General features: G+C 49.9%; 1 protein-coding gene across 1 annotated transcript; it reads left to right on the plus strand.

The window, feature by feature from the left end:
• The first annotated feature begins 1,945 nt into the window (after positions 1–1,945).
• Positions 1,946–15,231, plus strand: Prss38 (serine protease 38). The gene is made up of 5 exons (XM_034507597.2): positions 1,946–3,757; positions 3,928–4,090; positions 4,790–5,061; positions 5,674–5,816; positions 6,070–15,231. Exons 1-5 carry the CDS (start codon positions 3,355–3,357, stop codon positions 6,322–6,324), a joined length of 1,236 nt encoding a protein of 411 aa, XP_034363488.2. The 5' UTR covers positions 1,946–3,354; the 3' UTR covers positions 6,325–15,231.
• The last annotated feature ends 2,521 nt before the right edge of the window (positions 15,232–17,752 follow it).

Below are 17,752 nucleotides of genomic sequence, written 5' to 3' on the forward strand. Positions count from 1 at the left end.
ATGGCAACGACCAGTTTTCCCAGCAGTCACCGCTTTGTTGTTTATCTTTATGGCTTTGACTGGAATAAGTAAATGGGTGTCAAACGAAAATAGAAAATTAAAGAAGCAGCTGGGGGTGGGAGTGTATGATTATAATCTCAGCGAGTGGGAAGCCGAGGATCACTGAAGCCAGCCTCAGTGGCATAGCAAGTTCAGGCCAGGCAGGACTACAGTGTGAGGCCCTGTGTCAAACAATCAGAAACTGGAGGAGAAGAAAGAAAGAAAGAAAGAAAGAAAGAAAGAAAGAAAGAAAGAAAGAAAGAAAGAAAGAAAGAAAGGAAGGAAGAAAGAAAGAGAAAGAAAGAAGGAAGAAAAATTGTACTTTAATGAAACAAAGAGGAAGAGAAGGAGGAGGAGGGAAGGATGGGAAGGAGTGGAAAAGGGGAGAAGGGGAAGAGGAAGGAGAGGAAGGAGGGAGAAGGGGAAACACAGCATTAAAACACCTCAAACTTCTTTCCAAGTATCCCGTTTCCTCCTACTCTGAGTAGCTTCTTTGGACTTGCACTCTACCTCATGGATTCCGCCTTCATCTGGGTCTAAACTCTTGTTAAGGCCATTCAGTGAGCTCTGAATTGGCTTTGTGTGTGGGGGTGGGGTGGGTGTTTTTAATTTCTAGAATCTCCATGATGGTTCTTTTAAAAAAAAAATCTTAACTGTATACTATCCAGTTGTTGAGAAAATAGAAACTTTGAGGCCCAGATTCTTCTCCCTGACGCTAGCACAACAAAGAATGACCTTTCTGTCTCTGGCTGATAACCCAGTGCCTGGGTTTCTTACTGTCTGTTTTTGGTCTGTTTCTCCTTCACCATATCTCCTCTCGTGTATTTTCCATCTTTGTTCCCAGGTTGGAGAAATATCTAAATGTTATTGGCAGAAATAAGCAAGAGCTAGGGTAATGTTGCCACTGCCCTGGAAAGCTCCTGTTTGCTGCAGATACAGATAGCCCAGCCACCTGCAGTTACACTGAGCTGAGTGAGGGCTGGAGAACTTGAGAATTCCTGAGTTTAGGGCCTGAGCCACCCAGATGATGCTAAGTTGGGCTACTGTCCAGCACAGTGCTGACTGGCCTCTGCCTATCCCCTCATCCTTTGGGCACACTCCTCTTTGTTTTTAGTCAAAAGCAGGTGTGGTTGAGTCTGGGCCACACCCTTGATGGGTCCTGGACTCCTATTTGTTTCCTTAACCCAGAAAGATGCCAAAAATGACAGAGTCCCTTCCTGGCCCTTCCCGAAAGGGCGGGATAGCCTGGGTTCCAGGATCTCCTCACTAGCCTAGCTTACTCTGGGGAGTCATCACCATGCTTTAGATATTTCCTGCTTCTATGGAGATGACATTTGTATGCTGCCGTGAGTTTTTCCTTGTTTTATTAGGAGGGTTGTCCCTCACTGCATTGCTCATTGTCACCAGAAGCTTGTCTTGCATTTTAACCTAAAGTTTTAAAGGGCTTTCTTGATCACTGTAGCTCAGTTCTGTGTAAAGGGTGTGGTGGAATCACATTCTTCCTCTCTGCAGATGCTGTGTCCAATAGAATTTTCATTGACAGTGCATGCCTCTCGAGTCCTGGGTCAAAGCTCTGTGTAAAGATCTAAGTCTGGGATTCATTTCTGTAATAGACTAAAGTTTGCCTCCTTCCCCTTCAGGAATCTTGACTCCAAGCAGAGTGATCGTGTTAAGAAGTGAGGCCTTGCGGGTGTTGTGATGGTGGTGCATGTGCACGAGAGTAGTGTCCTTACAGAAGGGGGTTCAGGGTTCTCTCGGCCTTGCCCTCTGTGAGGACATGGGCGGCAGATTCCAGTCTACAAACCAAGAGGAGCTTGACAGGTGGAAGGAATGCTGGCCCTCTAATTTCAGAACCCGAGCCCCAAAATGTAAAGAACATTGTCTGTTATCATAAGCCATCCAGACTGTGGAGTTTTGGGTTAGTTTTTTTTTTGTTGTTTTTGTTTTGTTTTTGTTTTTTTAATGATTTTTTTACTTTAATTTTTTATATTATAGATGTTTTGCCTGCATATGTGTCTGTGTACCATGTGTGTGCAGTGCTTGAGGAGAGGCCAGAAGAGGGCATTGGGTCCCTTGGAACTGGAGTGGCGGCTGTTAGTGAGCCTCAACATGGGTGCTAGGAACTGAACCCAGGTCCCTTGGAAGAGCAGCATTACCTCTTAATCACAAAACCAGCTCTAGTCCTGAAGTTTTGTTTTAACAGCCTGAAGTGATGAAGACAATTCCGTTATGTCTCTCCCTGCCCCTGTTAATTTTTGTTCTAGGCTATCTATACCTTACCAATATCTTTAATTACTGAAGCCTTAGGATTCTTCTTGTTTGGCTTCTGTTTGGAATTGCCGTGAATCTAGTGTGATCAGAAACAGCTGTGTTTATGACATCAGCCTTCATACCCAAGTACACAGGGTATTTATGACATCATACCCAAGTGCACAGGGTATTTATGACATCATACCCAAGTGCACAGGATAGCTCTATCCCTCTGACTTCAACAACTCTCGTAAAGTTTTGTAATTTTTCTCATCCTTTATTTCATAGTCTTATGGAATCCTCTCCTTAAAATGTCTTTTAAATTGTGTGTCTCTGTGTGGGTGGAGCTATGTACACATGAATGTACCTCTAAGGCCATAGGTGACAGATTTCTGGAGCTAGAGTTACAGGTGGTTATGAACTGTCTCGTGTGGGTGCTAGAAATCAAACCTGGGTCCTATGCAAAAGCAACTCCCCCCTTTTAATTCCTGAGCCCTCTCACCAGCCCCAACTGTGCTTTTTGCTGTTTCTTTTCTTTAGTTTTAAGACAGGGGGTCTCATTATGTAGCCCTGGCATTGAACTCACTTGCCTCCCAGTGCTGGGATAAAAGGTATACACCACTGTCATCTATCAGCTGGAATCCTCCCTTGAAAGTAAAAAGAAGGGTTGTTAAAATCTGCAAGAAGAGGTAGATTTTACTGTATATAAACAAACACTTCATTTAAAAAAAGATTTAATAGCAGATGGTGCATGTGTAAATAGTAAAATTTGACAAATCTGAGTCTGTCACTGAGAGAGCTTAGAACACTGGAGTTTGGGCTGGAGAGATGGCTCAGCGGTTAAAGAGTACTCACTGCTCTTCCCGAGGTCCTGAGTTCAATTCCCAGCAACCACATGGTGGCTCACAACCATCTGTAATGGGATCCGATGCACTCTTCTGGTGTGTCTGAAGACAACTACAGTGTACTCATATAAAAATAACTAAATCTAAAAAAAAAAAAAAAAGAACACTGGAGTTTAAAACAGAGAATTCTCAAACAGAACTTGTATATCCAGGTCTGACCATGGTGTGTGTCTGTCTGTCGCCTGTACCTGAGGTCAGGCAAGTGAGTCAGGCATCCTGTCCTGCCAACAGAGTGGTCTTTTGGCAATCTGCAGTGTCAGCCTCCACACAGTTCAGGTTCCTATCGTCCACACCCGCTAGTTCAAAGTCACCTACTGGGGGCACCACCAACGCATCCAGGGCCCAGGTGCCGTCACGTGTCCAGTTCACATCCGCACCTGGGGAGGCGCTGTTACATTTCCTGGTCAGCTGCCCTCTGCTGCTGGGCTGCGCCTCTGGCTTCATGGCCGCCCCCACTTCCGGCCTGGGCCTCCTGGGTTACCTGCTGCTTCTGCTTCTACTGGCTACCCCAACGTGGGTCACATCAGTTAGTGACCAGGCAAATTCACTGAGCAGTGATGTGGGTAGGCCCCTGTCCCAGGGTCTGGGTGGTGATCCTTTCTCCCTGGGTGGAACCTCGGCCCTAAGCCCCGGCTTGGTCCCTCCCCACTCAAATACACGTTGTCCCTTCCTCCATCTGTGGCCCGCCCCTCCTGTGGTGTGGCTTTAGGCCCACTCTGCATTCGTTCCTCAGCCTGTGGCCAGCCAGTTCTGCAAGGCAAGCTCTTGGGTGGAGCGTTGGCTCGTGATCGGAAATGGCCGTGGCAGGTCAGCGTGCATTACTCTGGCGTTCACGTCTGTGGTGGCTCCATCCTCAATGCCTACTGGGTGCTGACGGCAGCACACTGCTTTTCCAGGTGAGAGGTACAGGGGCTGTTAAGGGTAATGAATGGAGCAGGGACACAGGAGAGGAGAGGCCTCGACCATGTGCCCATGGCTTGGACTGCTGCATCCACCGTTGAAGTTCTTTTCCCCAGGCCTAACTGCCATAATTGATACACTCATTCCCTTGACCTCAGACTTCAAGCTGCTTCCAATGGACCAGCATGGATTTATCCACCCTAGCTGACTGGGCCAGTACCTAGGTGCATGGCCTGTACTTTTGAGCATGGTCCTCTACAGACTAGGCTACATCCCCACTTGAGAAGTCTCCATTTACAGTGTGCCCCTGCCCCCAGCTTACCCTTCCTCCTCCAGCAAGGTCCCCCACACTAGAGACAGTGTTCCTCCACAGAACCTTCTTTGGACAGATGACCCTCATCTCCTGAGCTTCATCTAGTCAGGCCCACAACTGGTGTACAGAGGTTAATTAACGATTCAGGAAGAGGCCAGAGAGAGGCCCATTGCGTGGCTATCTGGCCTTCAAAGCCCAGGCACAGGCTCCTACTGATCCCCAAGTCTCCTTCAGTCCAAATCAGGATCTCTGAGGTCAGATTGTCAGATAGGCCTACTACACTGAGCTGCAGGCAGGCCCAGGCTTTTCAACCTGGAAGACCCTGTCTGTGGGCAGGAGATACAGGGGGCTGCAGGCCATTGGCCTCTATTCTGGTTGGCAGGGAGAAGAAACTCCAAACCTTTGACATGTACGTGGGCATCACCAACCTTGAGATGGCCAACAAACATACCCAGTGGTTTGAGATTAACCAGGTGATCATTCACCCCAACTTCGAATTGTTCCACCCTGTCGGAGGGGACGTAGCACTAGTGCAGTTGAAAAGCCCCATCGTATTTTCTGACTTCGTGTTGCCAATTTGCTTGCCACCTTCCAACCTGAACCTCAACAATTTGTCTTGCTGGACTACTGGATGGGGGATGATCTCACCACAAGGTATGAGCTCAGGAAGACTCATGGGAGCAGAGCAGAGAATGGGTCTCCCTGGCATCTGGGAAGATGGTTAGGAGAAAAACGTAAGCCAGAAGATACAGATTATTCTTCTAAGGAAATAATCCACTGGAAATAAAAAAACAGCTCTCAGATATGAAAAATCCCTTTATGAGGTTTATGGTGGGCTGAGGGAGAATCATGGCCTTGGAGATAGATCAGTAGAAATTATCCATACTGAAACAGCAACAACGAAGTATATGAGAAAGGGAGACAGAATGATGTGAAAAAGAAACTCCTCGTGGGTGGGGCTTCCCTGTGTGGGTGGGGCTTCCCTGTGTGGGTGGGGCTTCCCTGTGTGGGTGGGGCTTCCCTGTGTGGGTGGGGCTTCCCTGTGTGGGTGGGGCTTCCCTGTGTGGGTGGGGCTTCCCTGTGTGTTGGTGGCTTTTGCTTGTGGATAGGGCTGTCTTTGAATGGAGATTTTTTTCTAGATTTCTCCTCCATTGACCAAGAACCCAAGAATGTCTTTGCCTCCTTGCCTTCCAGGACTAAGAAAGACCTAGCTGGACTTAGATACACACCCTCACCTGGCAGTTCCTCTCCCCTCTCCTCTCACAGGTGAAACTGGGAAATACCTAATGGAAGCCCGGTTGCCACTAATCCCTAAGTTCCAGTGTCAGCTGCTCTATGGATGGACATCCTACCTCCTGCCAGAAATGTTGTGTGCTGCAGATATCAAGAATATTAAGAATGTATGTGAGGTAGGTCCCTTTTTTTTTTTTTTGGATCAGACTTGGGCTCTGGTGTGAGCCGGGGACTGCTGGGGTGGCTGAACCCAGGCAGATAGTGTATGATCACCACACACTTGTATCAGACCTCAGTGCTAAGGCTCTGGGCTCTGTTGCAGCCAGAGAGGGGGCTATGTGGAGGGGAGGGGATGGACCCTCATTCTGAAACCGGGAGGTGGGGCATACCTGGTCTAGTTGATCACAGAAAGCCCCTCTTCTTTTTCAGGGTGACTCTGGCAGTCCACTGGTATGTAAGCAGAACCAGACCTGGTTGCAGATTGGAATAGTGAGCTGGGGACGTGGTTGTGCCCAACCCCTGTACCCAGGGGTGTTTGCCAATGTCTCCTATTTTTTGAGTTGGATCCGTTATCATGTGGAAACCACACCCAATCCCCCTCAGATACTCCCCTCCCTTACTTCATCTCTGAGAAACACCCTAAGCATTTTTGTGACCATAATGGGGAGCCTGTTGGTTTTGTGAGGACTTAGATACCCACCCCCTTGGGCTGCCTCATGCCCTGTTTCCATCCTCTATAGATCTCCAATCCTGCATCCATGCATCTTGTTCCATGAAGTCAAGACACTTGTCCCAGATTCTAAGTCTGTAGGAGGCTGAGGAAGAGAAGTGGAGAGGGGCAGGACCAGGAGGGAGAATTGGGGACAATCGGGGTGAGCCAAGAGCTTGGGTTCTACTCATGTGACAGTCAAACATTATTAAAGATTTGTGAAGCAAGTGCCTCAGAGCTCCTGTCCTCACCCTGTCCTCCGGTCTTATTCCAGGCACCTTCCCTGTGCAGTGGGTAGGAATCTACATGTAAGGTAGGCTATCCAGACACGGTCAGGCAAGTGCCCACCACGAGAAAAGAGAGGTTCAGGAGGTTGGAGAGATGGCTCAGTGGGTAAGAGCACCGGCAGCTCTTATAGAGGACCCAGGTTCAATTTCCAGCACCAACCTGGAAGCTCACAACCATCTGTAACTCCAGTTCCAGGGATCCAGTGCCCAACTGTAGCATCCACAGGCAGTAGACACCAAGGCACACATGAGGTACACAGACATATATGTGGGCAAAACACCCACATACATATAATAAAGTTTGGGGGTGGGGAGAGAGAAGTACAAAACAAACAGCTTTTCTAGACACTGACCTGGGTAGGTCTGTGGGCACAGCCCAAATGAGGGGAGAGGCCACAGTTGTCAAAAAAAAAAAAAGTTTGTCAAAAAAGAGTTTTGAAACATGGAAGTATCCTGAGTGGGAAGGCAGGAAACGGGAGCTGAGAATAAGCAGGCACAGGGGCAGAACCCAAAAGGGTACGTGTGGGAATGAGAGCAGAAAGCCCCAAAGCACCAAGTCTGGTATCTGTAGGATCTGTGCCCCGGGTTCTGCCCACCTCAAATAGAAAATATTCCCCCAAATTTCATCTCTGCTGAACATGATCAGACTCCCCAAACAATGCAGTGTAACAGTGATTGTCATAGCAGTTCTACTGTGTTAGGGTCAGAAGTCACCTGGAGATGGTATTAAGTATATGGGAGGAGCCAGACACAGTAGCACATTCCTGTCATTCAAGCACTTGTGATGCAGTTTCTAGTGAAACCCACACACAGGATTTCTGCAGTCATTCATACCCACTGGCCTGAAATAATATTTAAGGGACAAAGTAAGTCTGCACACCAAGTCTGTGAGCATCGTGTCTGCTTAGAATGCGTATTATGAGAGATCTTTTTGGTGTGTGTGTGTGTGTGTGTGTGCGCGCGCGTGCATGCACATGTTTGTGAAGAAGTTTGCATACATGCACATGCATGTGGAGGGCATAAGTCAACCTCAGGTGTCATTCCACAGGAACTAAATACTTTGTCTTTTTGGTCTTATGTCTGTGTTTGATGTGTATGAGTGTTTTGCCTGCATGCATGTCTGTCTGTACACCACATGCATGCCTGGTGCCTGCAGAAGCCAGAAGAGGGCATTAGATACTCTGTGACTGAACTCACAGATGGTTGTGAGCCCTGCGGACAGAACCCAGGTCTTCTGAAAGAGCAGCCAGTACCCTTAGCGGTGGAGCCATCTCTCTAGCTCCACACCTTGTGTTTTGTGACAGGCTGTTTCAGTGGCCTGGAATGCACACAGTCAGATAGGCTAGCCTGCCAGCCAGCTCCAGGGATCCTTCTCTTCTGCCTGCCCAGAGCTGAGACCCAAGCACATGTGATCATCATTCTGATTTTTGTTTTTTAAACACAGTCCTGAAGATCAGACTCAGGTCCTCAAGCCCACATAGCAAGCACTTTACTGACTGAGCCATCTCCCCAGCCTTTGGGTACTGTTTTTTTAAAGTTCATTAAATTGCCTTTCAGTTTATTTACTGGTTTAGAGATCCAATTTTTATATTTTTTTCCAGTTGAAATAAGACTACAGACTTTTGTGTATGACGTGCTGCTTCCGTGCACGCAGACCCTGAGTATGTTCCAGGTAAAGTGGGCATGGGGGGCACCGTTCTCCTCCTATCCCTCAGCCTGGTGTGTGTGGATACGAGACCTTCACGGCACATTAATGCTGCTGACAAATGCAGTTTCCAAGCTTCTGAGCCTCCTCATTCGTAGCTCCCAATTTGTGGGTTTCCTCCTAAGACACAGGAGCCTGCTGCTTCCTGGCATCCTGACCTCTCCTGCCACCAGGGGGCAGTTCTTTGGTGCCCAAGAGTGGAACTTCCCTGGACCCTAGGCCATATGGACTGGCTTCTGCATGGGCTCCTCTACTACTCAGAAGGAGGAACAGTTGTGATGCCTGTCTTAGGATGCTGAGGTTGCTAGTGGAGATGGCAGATTGAAAGCATGGCACCTCGTTTGTTCTGAGCAGCACAGAGTAAGAACAGGTGTCCCGAAGGCCCAGAACACAGGGTCACAGAATCAACCTCTGCTTGGTAATCCATGCTGGGCATGCCATGAGCTACTTCACACACCAGCCTGGCTTGTGTTCTGTTTTCTTTCCTCCACTGTGCATATGGAGCGTGGACCTACCTTTGGAAGAAGCAGTTGTGATGCCTGACTTGGGGCACTGAGATTGGTAGTGGGGAATCGGGGTGAATCCTGGTTCGTGCATCAATGAATGAAGGTTCGAGAGCCAGGAGAGCCCAGCTCCCCCAGCTCCACTGCCTATTTGAAATCCTTCCAGCTCTAACCCCTTGGGAATCCAGGAGTTATTCAAGAAATAAAATATAAGTACCATGAAATGCCATGTTATTAGAATGAAGGGGAGGGGGGAAACATTGACATCTCAATTATTAAAACAACAAAAGAAGCATTGGACAAGAGCCAACATCCTTTTCTAATTAAAAAAAAATTTAATAGACTGGGAGTAAAATAGAGCACACACAACATAAAAAAGGGCATGTTTCAAAAGCCCACAGCTGGTTCCCTGCCTAATGGGAAAAGAGAAAACTTTTTCCTGAGATCAACAATACAATATTTCCCCCACTGCCCCCCAGCACCCTACTGGGAGTGCTAGCCAGAGCAAGCAAGCAAGAAAAAGGAATGGTGGCCCAGTTGGAAGAGGGGGAAGCAGCACTTTCTATATGGCACAGTTTTATGCTGTGGCATTTCTCTCTCTCTCTCTCTCTCTCTCTCTCTCTCTCTCTCTCTCTCTCTCTCTCTCATAGAAACCTCAAAAAGTTGCAGCATACAAAATCCACACACAAAATTAATCACACTTAGAAACATTAGCCTTCAAAAACCCAAGAAGGAAATAAAGAATACTAGATACAGGTCCAGGACAAGTGCCCAGGGCCCACCCACAGAATCAAAGCCATGGTGTCAAGGCCACAGAGTCAAGCCCACATTTCTGGCCTGTTTCCTGGTACACATGGCTGAGCCACTATGGGCAGAGTGTGGAAGGTCTGAGCAGCCAGGAAGGCATGCACAAGGTCTAAGCCCTTGCAGGAGCATACTGAGCCAGGCTAAAGGGAAAGTCTGCCTTTCCAAGTCTGGGTTCTACTTCCACTCAGCATTGCATACTGTTGCCCCTTAATGCTCTCTAGGGATGAAGGCTCCTGGGGCCTTCAGGGTGGCCTCATCACACACATTCTGCCCTGCATACCCTGAAAGAAAAGGACCTTATCGCCAGGCAAGACTGGCTCCCTAGTCTTCAGCAGGAAGTCTCAGTGGCTGAGGGATTCTGTTAGTCTGGAATGGAGCAAAAGCTAGGGGATAGAGACTTAAGACCCAGAGCTAGGTAGGAACTTCAAGGGGGTATGGTTAAGAAACTCCTAGTAGCCTAATCCTAATGCTGGCTTTCTGACAATATGAGTCTCCCTCCACACTCCCTAGCCAGAAAGGTAGACAAGACCATGAGTCTATGAGGGGTAAGGGTAGCCTACAGTCCAGAAAAGGAAAGCAGAAGACAGCGGGGCAGTGGTGGCGCACGCCTTTAATCCCAGCACTTGGGAGGCAGAGGCAGGCGGATTTCTGAGTTCGAGGCCAGCCTGGTCTACAGAGTGAGTTCCAGGACAGCCAGGACTACACAGAAAAACCAAAAGAAAAACAAACAAACAAACAAAAGGAAAGCAGAAGACTCAGGTGGGAAGTGTCAGGGATGGACACATGCCAGACTTTCTGTGTGATCATAGTCATTGACAGGACATGGGGGATGGGAGAGAAGGCAAGCCCAGGAAGCCATCGGTCTGGGCACAATCACCCCTATTTTTTCACAGGAGGGAAGTATGAAGTGTCCCAGTCACTGGAGCAGATTACATAGTTCTAAGTGGGCTGAGGCTTCCTCTCCAGTCCTCCTCTTCCCAACTCCCCCCCCCTTCCCCTACACAACCTCCCCCTCTCCCATATCTTCCCTCCCTGTCCCTTCTTTCCCTGGTTTTTCCCACCCCTTCCCTTCTTGGCCCTTTCCTCTCTAGCCCAACCACACCTCCGGCCTGCCTCTCCTTAGCTCTCTCCTCCCAAGCCTCAACCCCTCCTCCTCAGGCTGTGGAGCCGCCAAGCCTCTCAGCTCCTAAGTGGGGCTCTTGGTCCTTTATGAGTCTCCCACCCCATAAAAGAGATCACAGCTGAGCAGTCCAGAACCTCTAGAAGCAGCTGGGCCAGCCGCAGCCTTGCAGGCCTGGCTCAGGGAAGGCATAGTGGGATAAGGCTGTCTCAGAGGGTGGAAAGGATCCCTGTCCTACAGTCTACAGTGACCCCTAGGCACTGAGGGACCTGCTTGGCTTTGTCTTGGTCCCCATTGATCTCTGGACCATGAACCTTCCTCTGTTGGGGCAGATTGTGTAGGCAGGAGACCAGGCACTGGATAGGCCCCAGCAAGCCCAGGCCTCTCCCTGGACATCCAGAGGGATCAGACGGGGGTTGGTTTACAACAAACGCCTCCTGATTAATAAAAGTTTGATGGAAATTTCATATGTTGACTGAGGTCCTAAACATTTTCCAGGCACGTCTGGCAGAGTCCAAGCTGCCTGTTTATGTTCACAATGAGAGCATTTTTTCCAGTGAGGTCCATAGCGATTGTCTCTGTCAGAACCAGCGTGGGGGACAGACACACTTGGAATGGGGCTCTGGGTTGTTGCTACTGCCCAGGCCCACCCCCTCAATTGGTGACAATAAGATAACCTCCCCAGAAATACAAACCCAGGTCCTTCCCCACAGTGGGAGCCTCAGGTCAGACGACTCTCATTCCTTCCTCACAAGAATCCCAAATGCCTCCATTTCCACAGGGGGCCTTCCTGGTGCACAGCCTGCAGGTGCACAGTCTTGGGGGGGGGCTGCTTGTGTGAAACACCAGAGAGGGCCCCTATCCTTCCCATGGGATGGGGATTGGGCTGTGGCCTTTTTTTGTAAGAACCGTGGTTGGGTCCAGCCTCAGCCTCCCGTGCCCTGAGCCTGGATTGGGGGAAGGGGGTCTTGCTGGGAGAATAAGAGCATATTACTGGTGTGTGTGTGTGTGTGTGTGTGTGTAAATCAGTGTACAGACAGGCTATGTCTGAGGTGGTATTTGGGTTGGGAGTATGGGAGCCAGGACAAGGTCCCCAACTGTTTTTAGCATCATATACCAGGACTTCTAGAGGAAAGAGGTAGCAGATGACATCCTCCCGGAGGTACACCAGGAGAACACGGCTTTGCTCAGTCTCCCAAAGCATTCCAGACCCCTGGTCAACAATCCTAGGCCCACCTAAGAGAGCAACCACGTACAGAACACACGGTTGTGCCTATCTGGCTCTGGTTCTGCCCCTGGGCTTCTACTGCCATGGGGGTCCAGTTTGGAGGTGGCAGTGACGGTGCAGTGTGCCAGCTGGGACTCAGCCTGCCCTGCGGCTACACCAGGCCACCGTGTGTGGTCCTTGTGGGAGACTCTCATTTATTTTTCTTTCTTTTTTTCCTCCCCCCCCCTTCCTTTTTAATAAAATGCATTGGAGCGGAAGCCAGACACCACCTCTATCCCGTGTCCTTATAAAATCTGTGTGCCTGTGTATGTGTATGCATGTGTATGCAAGTATTATGAGTTCATGGCTTGCTTCAGGTAGAGACAGGCAACCCGCCTTCATCACCACACTATACCTCAACTCCACATCCCTGCACAGCCATCTCTTTGTGTAAGGGGTAGGGCCAGGAACCAGGACCCAGAGCCCAAAGAAGCTAAACCTTGGGGACTGTGGAGAGCTTCAGGCTTGAGTGCCCCCTGCTCTCCAACTGTGGCCTACAGGAGGCCATGCCACTCCCCACCTCCCCCAGAAGGTTTGCAGTGTAGGACTCCCAGGTACTGCTTGACAGAACCCTACACCTTTGCTCTGTGCTTCTCCAGATTATTTTGCTTTTTCCTGAAGAGTTTATCTCTGCCACCCATTCCACACTCTCCACGTAGACACAATCTCTGCAAAATGCCTGTAAGCAGGCCCTGCCTAGCCTCTCTCCACAGGCCCTTGGGTCCCCTCTCCTCAGTACTCCCTATCCCCTGCCACCAAGGCCTGGTGACACCAAACTAGGCATACATCAGCATGGGGCCTAGATCTCCTAGGCCCAAGATGGGGCCTGTCTAGTGCAAACTTCCAGCTGGCTTCCCCTTCCAATCGCCCTCACACACCCCACATCGAGATGTGTTTTGTTATCAGAGTTGGGAGCCCCTCTGCTCACTCAGTCACAAATTGTGTCCCTTCCTGGGCCTATGCTCTGTGTAGGCAGCATACAGAAGACTAGGAAGGCAGAGCATTATGGGAATGGTATCCCATGAAGCATCTTCTGTTTAGAGGCCACCTCCCCAGCTCTGCTTCACCCCTCCTCTCCTGTAGGCCCCTCCTTGGGCAGCTCTGAAGAGGCTGTTGCACCCCCAAGGGAACTGAGCCAGGGGGACTGGGACTAGGCTCTCTGGATACCCCTGTAGTCACAGATATCCTGACTGCCCTTGGGCCAGGTGGCTTTCCTCTTAGAGATCACTTTCTCCTGAGCTAATGCCCACAGCCACAGCTGGCCATCTGCAGGATGGGCCACTCAGTGGGAACCCATCCCATCTCTGCCCCTCCCAGAGGCTACCTCACACTAGCCTGTACCTCTCAGGAACCACCCCACTTGCTTTTTGCCTCCCTCCAGCCTGACGCTGGCCTAGGAAACTGGGGAACTGCCACCCCCCAGAACCCTTCTCCTTCCCCACCTCTGTCATATCTCAAACCTCCTCCCACCCTCTGGCTCTGTCCCCCTAACGTTTTCTGGAAGTGCTGCATTTGTTCTCCCATTGGGACTGTCTGGGAAAGAATGAGAATGTTCCCCATATTCCCCAGGTCATGGTGTCTCATCACAGCAATAGGAAAGTAACTAAGACACTCCTGGAATTTTAAGTGATGCCTCTTATTCATCTGACTAGGGAGAAAGACCCCCACTCCCAGGAGAGCAAAGGGCCGTGGACAAGAAAGGCAGGTAGGAAAAGTCCTGACCCACAGTGGCATTTTAGTGGGGAAGGCTAGGAGACGTGTGTGGCCTTGTTGGTAGAAGCACGTCCCTGGAAGAAGGCCCTGAGAGTCGGATGCTTCATTCCATCTCCACTGTCTTCCTCTTGGCTTCAATTCCCACTTTTATGCTTGCTGCTGTTTCCTTGCTTTTCCTGCCACGGTGGGCATTTATATCATTGGTACCCAAAGCCAAATTAAGCTCCTGTGACGGTTTGTATACGCTTGGCCCAGGGAGTGGCACTATTAGGTGTGGCCTTGTTGGAGTAGGTGTGTCACTGGGGGTAGGGGCTTTAAGACCCTCATCCCAGCTCCCTGGAAGCCAGTCTTCTCTTGCAACGTTCAGAGAGAAGATGTAGAACTCTCAACTCTTCCTGCACCATGCTTGCCTGGATGCTGCCATGCTCCCACCTTGATGATAATGGACTGCACCTCTGAACCTGTAAGCCAGCCCCAATTAAATGTTGTCCTTTGTAAGAGTTGCCTTGGTCATGGCATCTGTTAACAGCAGTAAAACCTTAAGACAGATCCCCTTTTTCATAAGTTGCCATAGTCAAGGCATTTATCACAGTATTAACTGATACAAACATCTCTCTTGGGGTCCCCAGCCTCTCATCCTGTTCTCTTTATCAAAGCCCTGGAAAGGAAGAATTTTCACCGGAAACCATCTGGGAAGGCAGGTGTGGCAAGCTGGAGACATGGAGGTCAGGCTTGGAGGCACAGGGGAAGAGAGAGAAGGAGACAACAAAGGACAAGGGTTAGCATGGCCACCCTACCTGTGGTACCATATATGCTCTGATCAGGGGCCTCAGGCCAGAGAAGCAGGATTCAGAAGCCATCTGGATTGTTTCTGTGGGTAGCAGAAGTCAGAAAAGCTAGTAAGCCCTGACCCACTTCTTAAAGGGCCCCTTGTGCCCAGATGACCTGGCCTGGGGACGCTACAAGCCCAGGGACCACCAGCCCACCCTTGTCTACCTTCTAGAGACAAGGTAACTAACTGAAGAGGCAATTGCTCTCCCTCAACCTCCATCCTATCTGTGACCCAGCCCACTAAACAGTAGAGTCCGCATTTGGTGCAGAGGGGTTCAGAGAGCCAGTGAGGAGAGCCCCAGCTCCATCTGCTTCCTCAGTTCATAGCTAGAGTAGAGATACCCCTTCTGGCGATTTGAATGAGAATGGCCCCCATGTCTTCATATTTGAATGCTTGGTTCCTAATTGGTGGAACTGTTTGGGAGGGATTAGAAGGCGTGGCACTGTTGGAGGAGGTGTGTCCCTGGTGTCTCTGGGAGTGAGAGTTAAGGTTTCAAAAGCCCACACACTGGGCTGGAGAGATGGCTCAGTGGTTAGGAGCACTGATTGCTCTTCCAGAGGTCCTGAGTTCAATTCCCAGTAGCCACATGGTGTGGCTCACAACTATCTGTAATGGGATCTGATGCCCTTTTCTGGTGTGTCTGAAGATAGTGACAGTGTACACATATACATAAAATAAATAAATAAATCTTTAAAAAAAAAAAAAGGCCACACAGGCCCAGTCTCTCCTCTCTTCTCTCTCTCTCTCTCTCTCTCTCTCTCTCTCTCTCTCTCTCTCCCTGGACCTCCAAGTTTCAGATCCCATGTAAGCTCTCAGCTACTGCTTCAGTGCCATGCACACTAGCATATGTGTACATGTGCATAAGCACATACCTACATCTAGAATCCTTCTCAATCACACATATGAGCGTATTCCATGCACACAAATAACCATCTCATGCACTTACAGATAAGCACATATCTGTACACACAACTTGTTCGTACATACCTGAGCAAACACACCCACACAAATGAACATATCCAACACCACATACCTCATGCACACATATGAAAACACTCATGCTTATATGCACAAGCATGTGTGTGCCACACACAAGCCTGCTTGTGTGCACATGGGCATACACAGACAGCACATGTGCAAATACCTAGACAGAGAAGCTTACTTGGCCACACACACATAAGCATACACTTACAGAGTATGCTCGCTCCTAGACAAACACACTCATGATACAATATGCACAAGTGAACATATTCCTGTATACACATATGTACTGTCACACATGCACACGTGGAGCACAATCCTGCACCGGGGCTGCTCACTCCAAAACGCGTTTTTCCTGAGCATTTCTGGCCCAGGCCTTCCCAGTTTGGCCTCCCTCCCTTTCCCTGGCTCAGGGAAGCTTTGTGGGAGGCGAGGGGCAGCAGCCAGCAGCTGGACCTCAGAGCAGCCTGAAGCCTGGCTCCCAGGAGGACAGCCACCGGGGCCTGCATCCACGTGTGAGAGGCCAGGCGACCCCCTGCGTGGACACAAGGGTGGACCCCAGGCTTGATTTATGACGGGCTCCTGCACATGTGTCAAACATGCTGTGTTAAGCACCGGCATAAAAATAATATATAGGTTACCACAACGTTTTTATGACCTTCCCCAGCCCTGCCCTGGAATGCCGGACTCTAGCAGGTGAAATAACACACGTTTCAGTGGTTGCCGCCGCACCGGGTGCAGGCATAGAGCCTGGGCGGCAAAGAAGACTTTATCTGGTCCCGAGTCTTGTGGAGCCCCAGTCAGTCAGATACTGCAGCACAGTGGAGAAGCAGACTCCCGGATGGAGTCGAGAGAGCTTCTGAAGCCTGGAGGGAAGGCTGTCCTGAAAGAGAGATGCCAGATGTGGTCTCTGCATATCCTTTCCTGTTCATGGTGCACCTGCTTGCTACCTGTCCCAGGACAGGCTGCAGGAGACAGCATCCCTCCAGGTGTTAGGTCACAGGAGAGAAAAGGAGGATCAGTGACAGCCTCAGGCTGCAGTGTGGAAGGCAGGTGAGTGTAGTCATGGAGACTCTGTAGATGTCCCCTGCTTGTGTACTAATGAGGACAAGTCATCCTGTGTGGTTAACATCCACCCTCTCGCCCAGCTCCATCGAGCAGTGTGTGTTCTTTCTCATGTCTTCATGTTGGGAAACAGGATTCCTTCCTTCCACAGATGAGGAAACTGATGTCTTTTACAAGACGAAGGCCTCTGTTGGATGGACATCTTGAGGATGCAAACCAGGTGTGGGAGTATATGTCTGTAGTCCCAACACTGGGAGACAAAGACAAGAATCTATGACTTTAAGAGTTTGAGGCCAGCCTGGTCTACATAGCAAGTCCCAAGCTAGCCAAGGCTACCTATTGAGACTCTATCTCAAATAATGAAACAAACAAATGGCAACAGGCCAAGCACCACTTTTGGAATGCTGGGTAATAGGTGGGATGGAGCTTTCTCACTCGACTGCCGCAGAGCCATAGAGACTGGATGAATTTCTGCAGGCAGGAGGATAGTGGGCAGTAGCTAGAATCTGCTGTGGCTGGGGACTTGGTGTGTAGGGACACAAAGAGGCACCTCAGCCTCATTTGCTGGACAAAAGGGCATCTCAGTCCAGGTAGGACCTGGGGACTCCTAGCTAGGCTCAGGCCTTAGTCTCCTCTGATCTCCTGTCCATTAAACCTGCTGTGGGGTGCCTCAAGGTGTCTGTGTCACAGTCTGAGATCGTACCTTCTAAATATTTGCCACAAGCTCCTCTTTTATGTCCCTGCTAGGCCCTTCCACAGAGACCTCTCCTGGGTGGGTTTCCTACACCACAAAGGAAGTATAACATTGGGCTTATTACCAGTGCTGTCCCTGTAGTAAGGGACAGTCACTTTGTGCCTCAGGCACAGGACTTTGGTAAAAGCTGACTTGCCATCTCAGCAAGGGAGAAGAGGAGGCAGGCACCCCTTTACTGGGTGTGGTGGGTTGTCCTCACAGAATAGGACTAGAGGTACATGGATGGGCAGGGAGGAGGCCAGCCTGGGTTTCTTCTCGCTGGGCTCTGCAGTGTGTGGTGACCTCCCACGAAGGCAGGACCTTCTAACAGCTCAATGAGAGCGAGGCCTGAGGCACCCAGCCCCGCCCAGAATCTACCCTTCTACTGCC

This window comes from Arvicanthis niloticus, chromosome 6, assembly GCF_011762505.2.
Source record: "Arvicanthis niloticus isolate mArvNil1 chromosome 6, mArvNil1.pat.X, whole genome shotgun sequence".
NCBI classification, from domain to species: Eukaryota; Metazoa; Chordata; class Mammalia; order Rodentia; family Muridae; genus Arvicanthis; species Arvicanthis niloticus.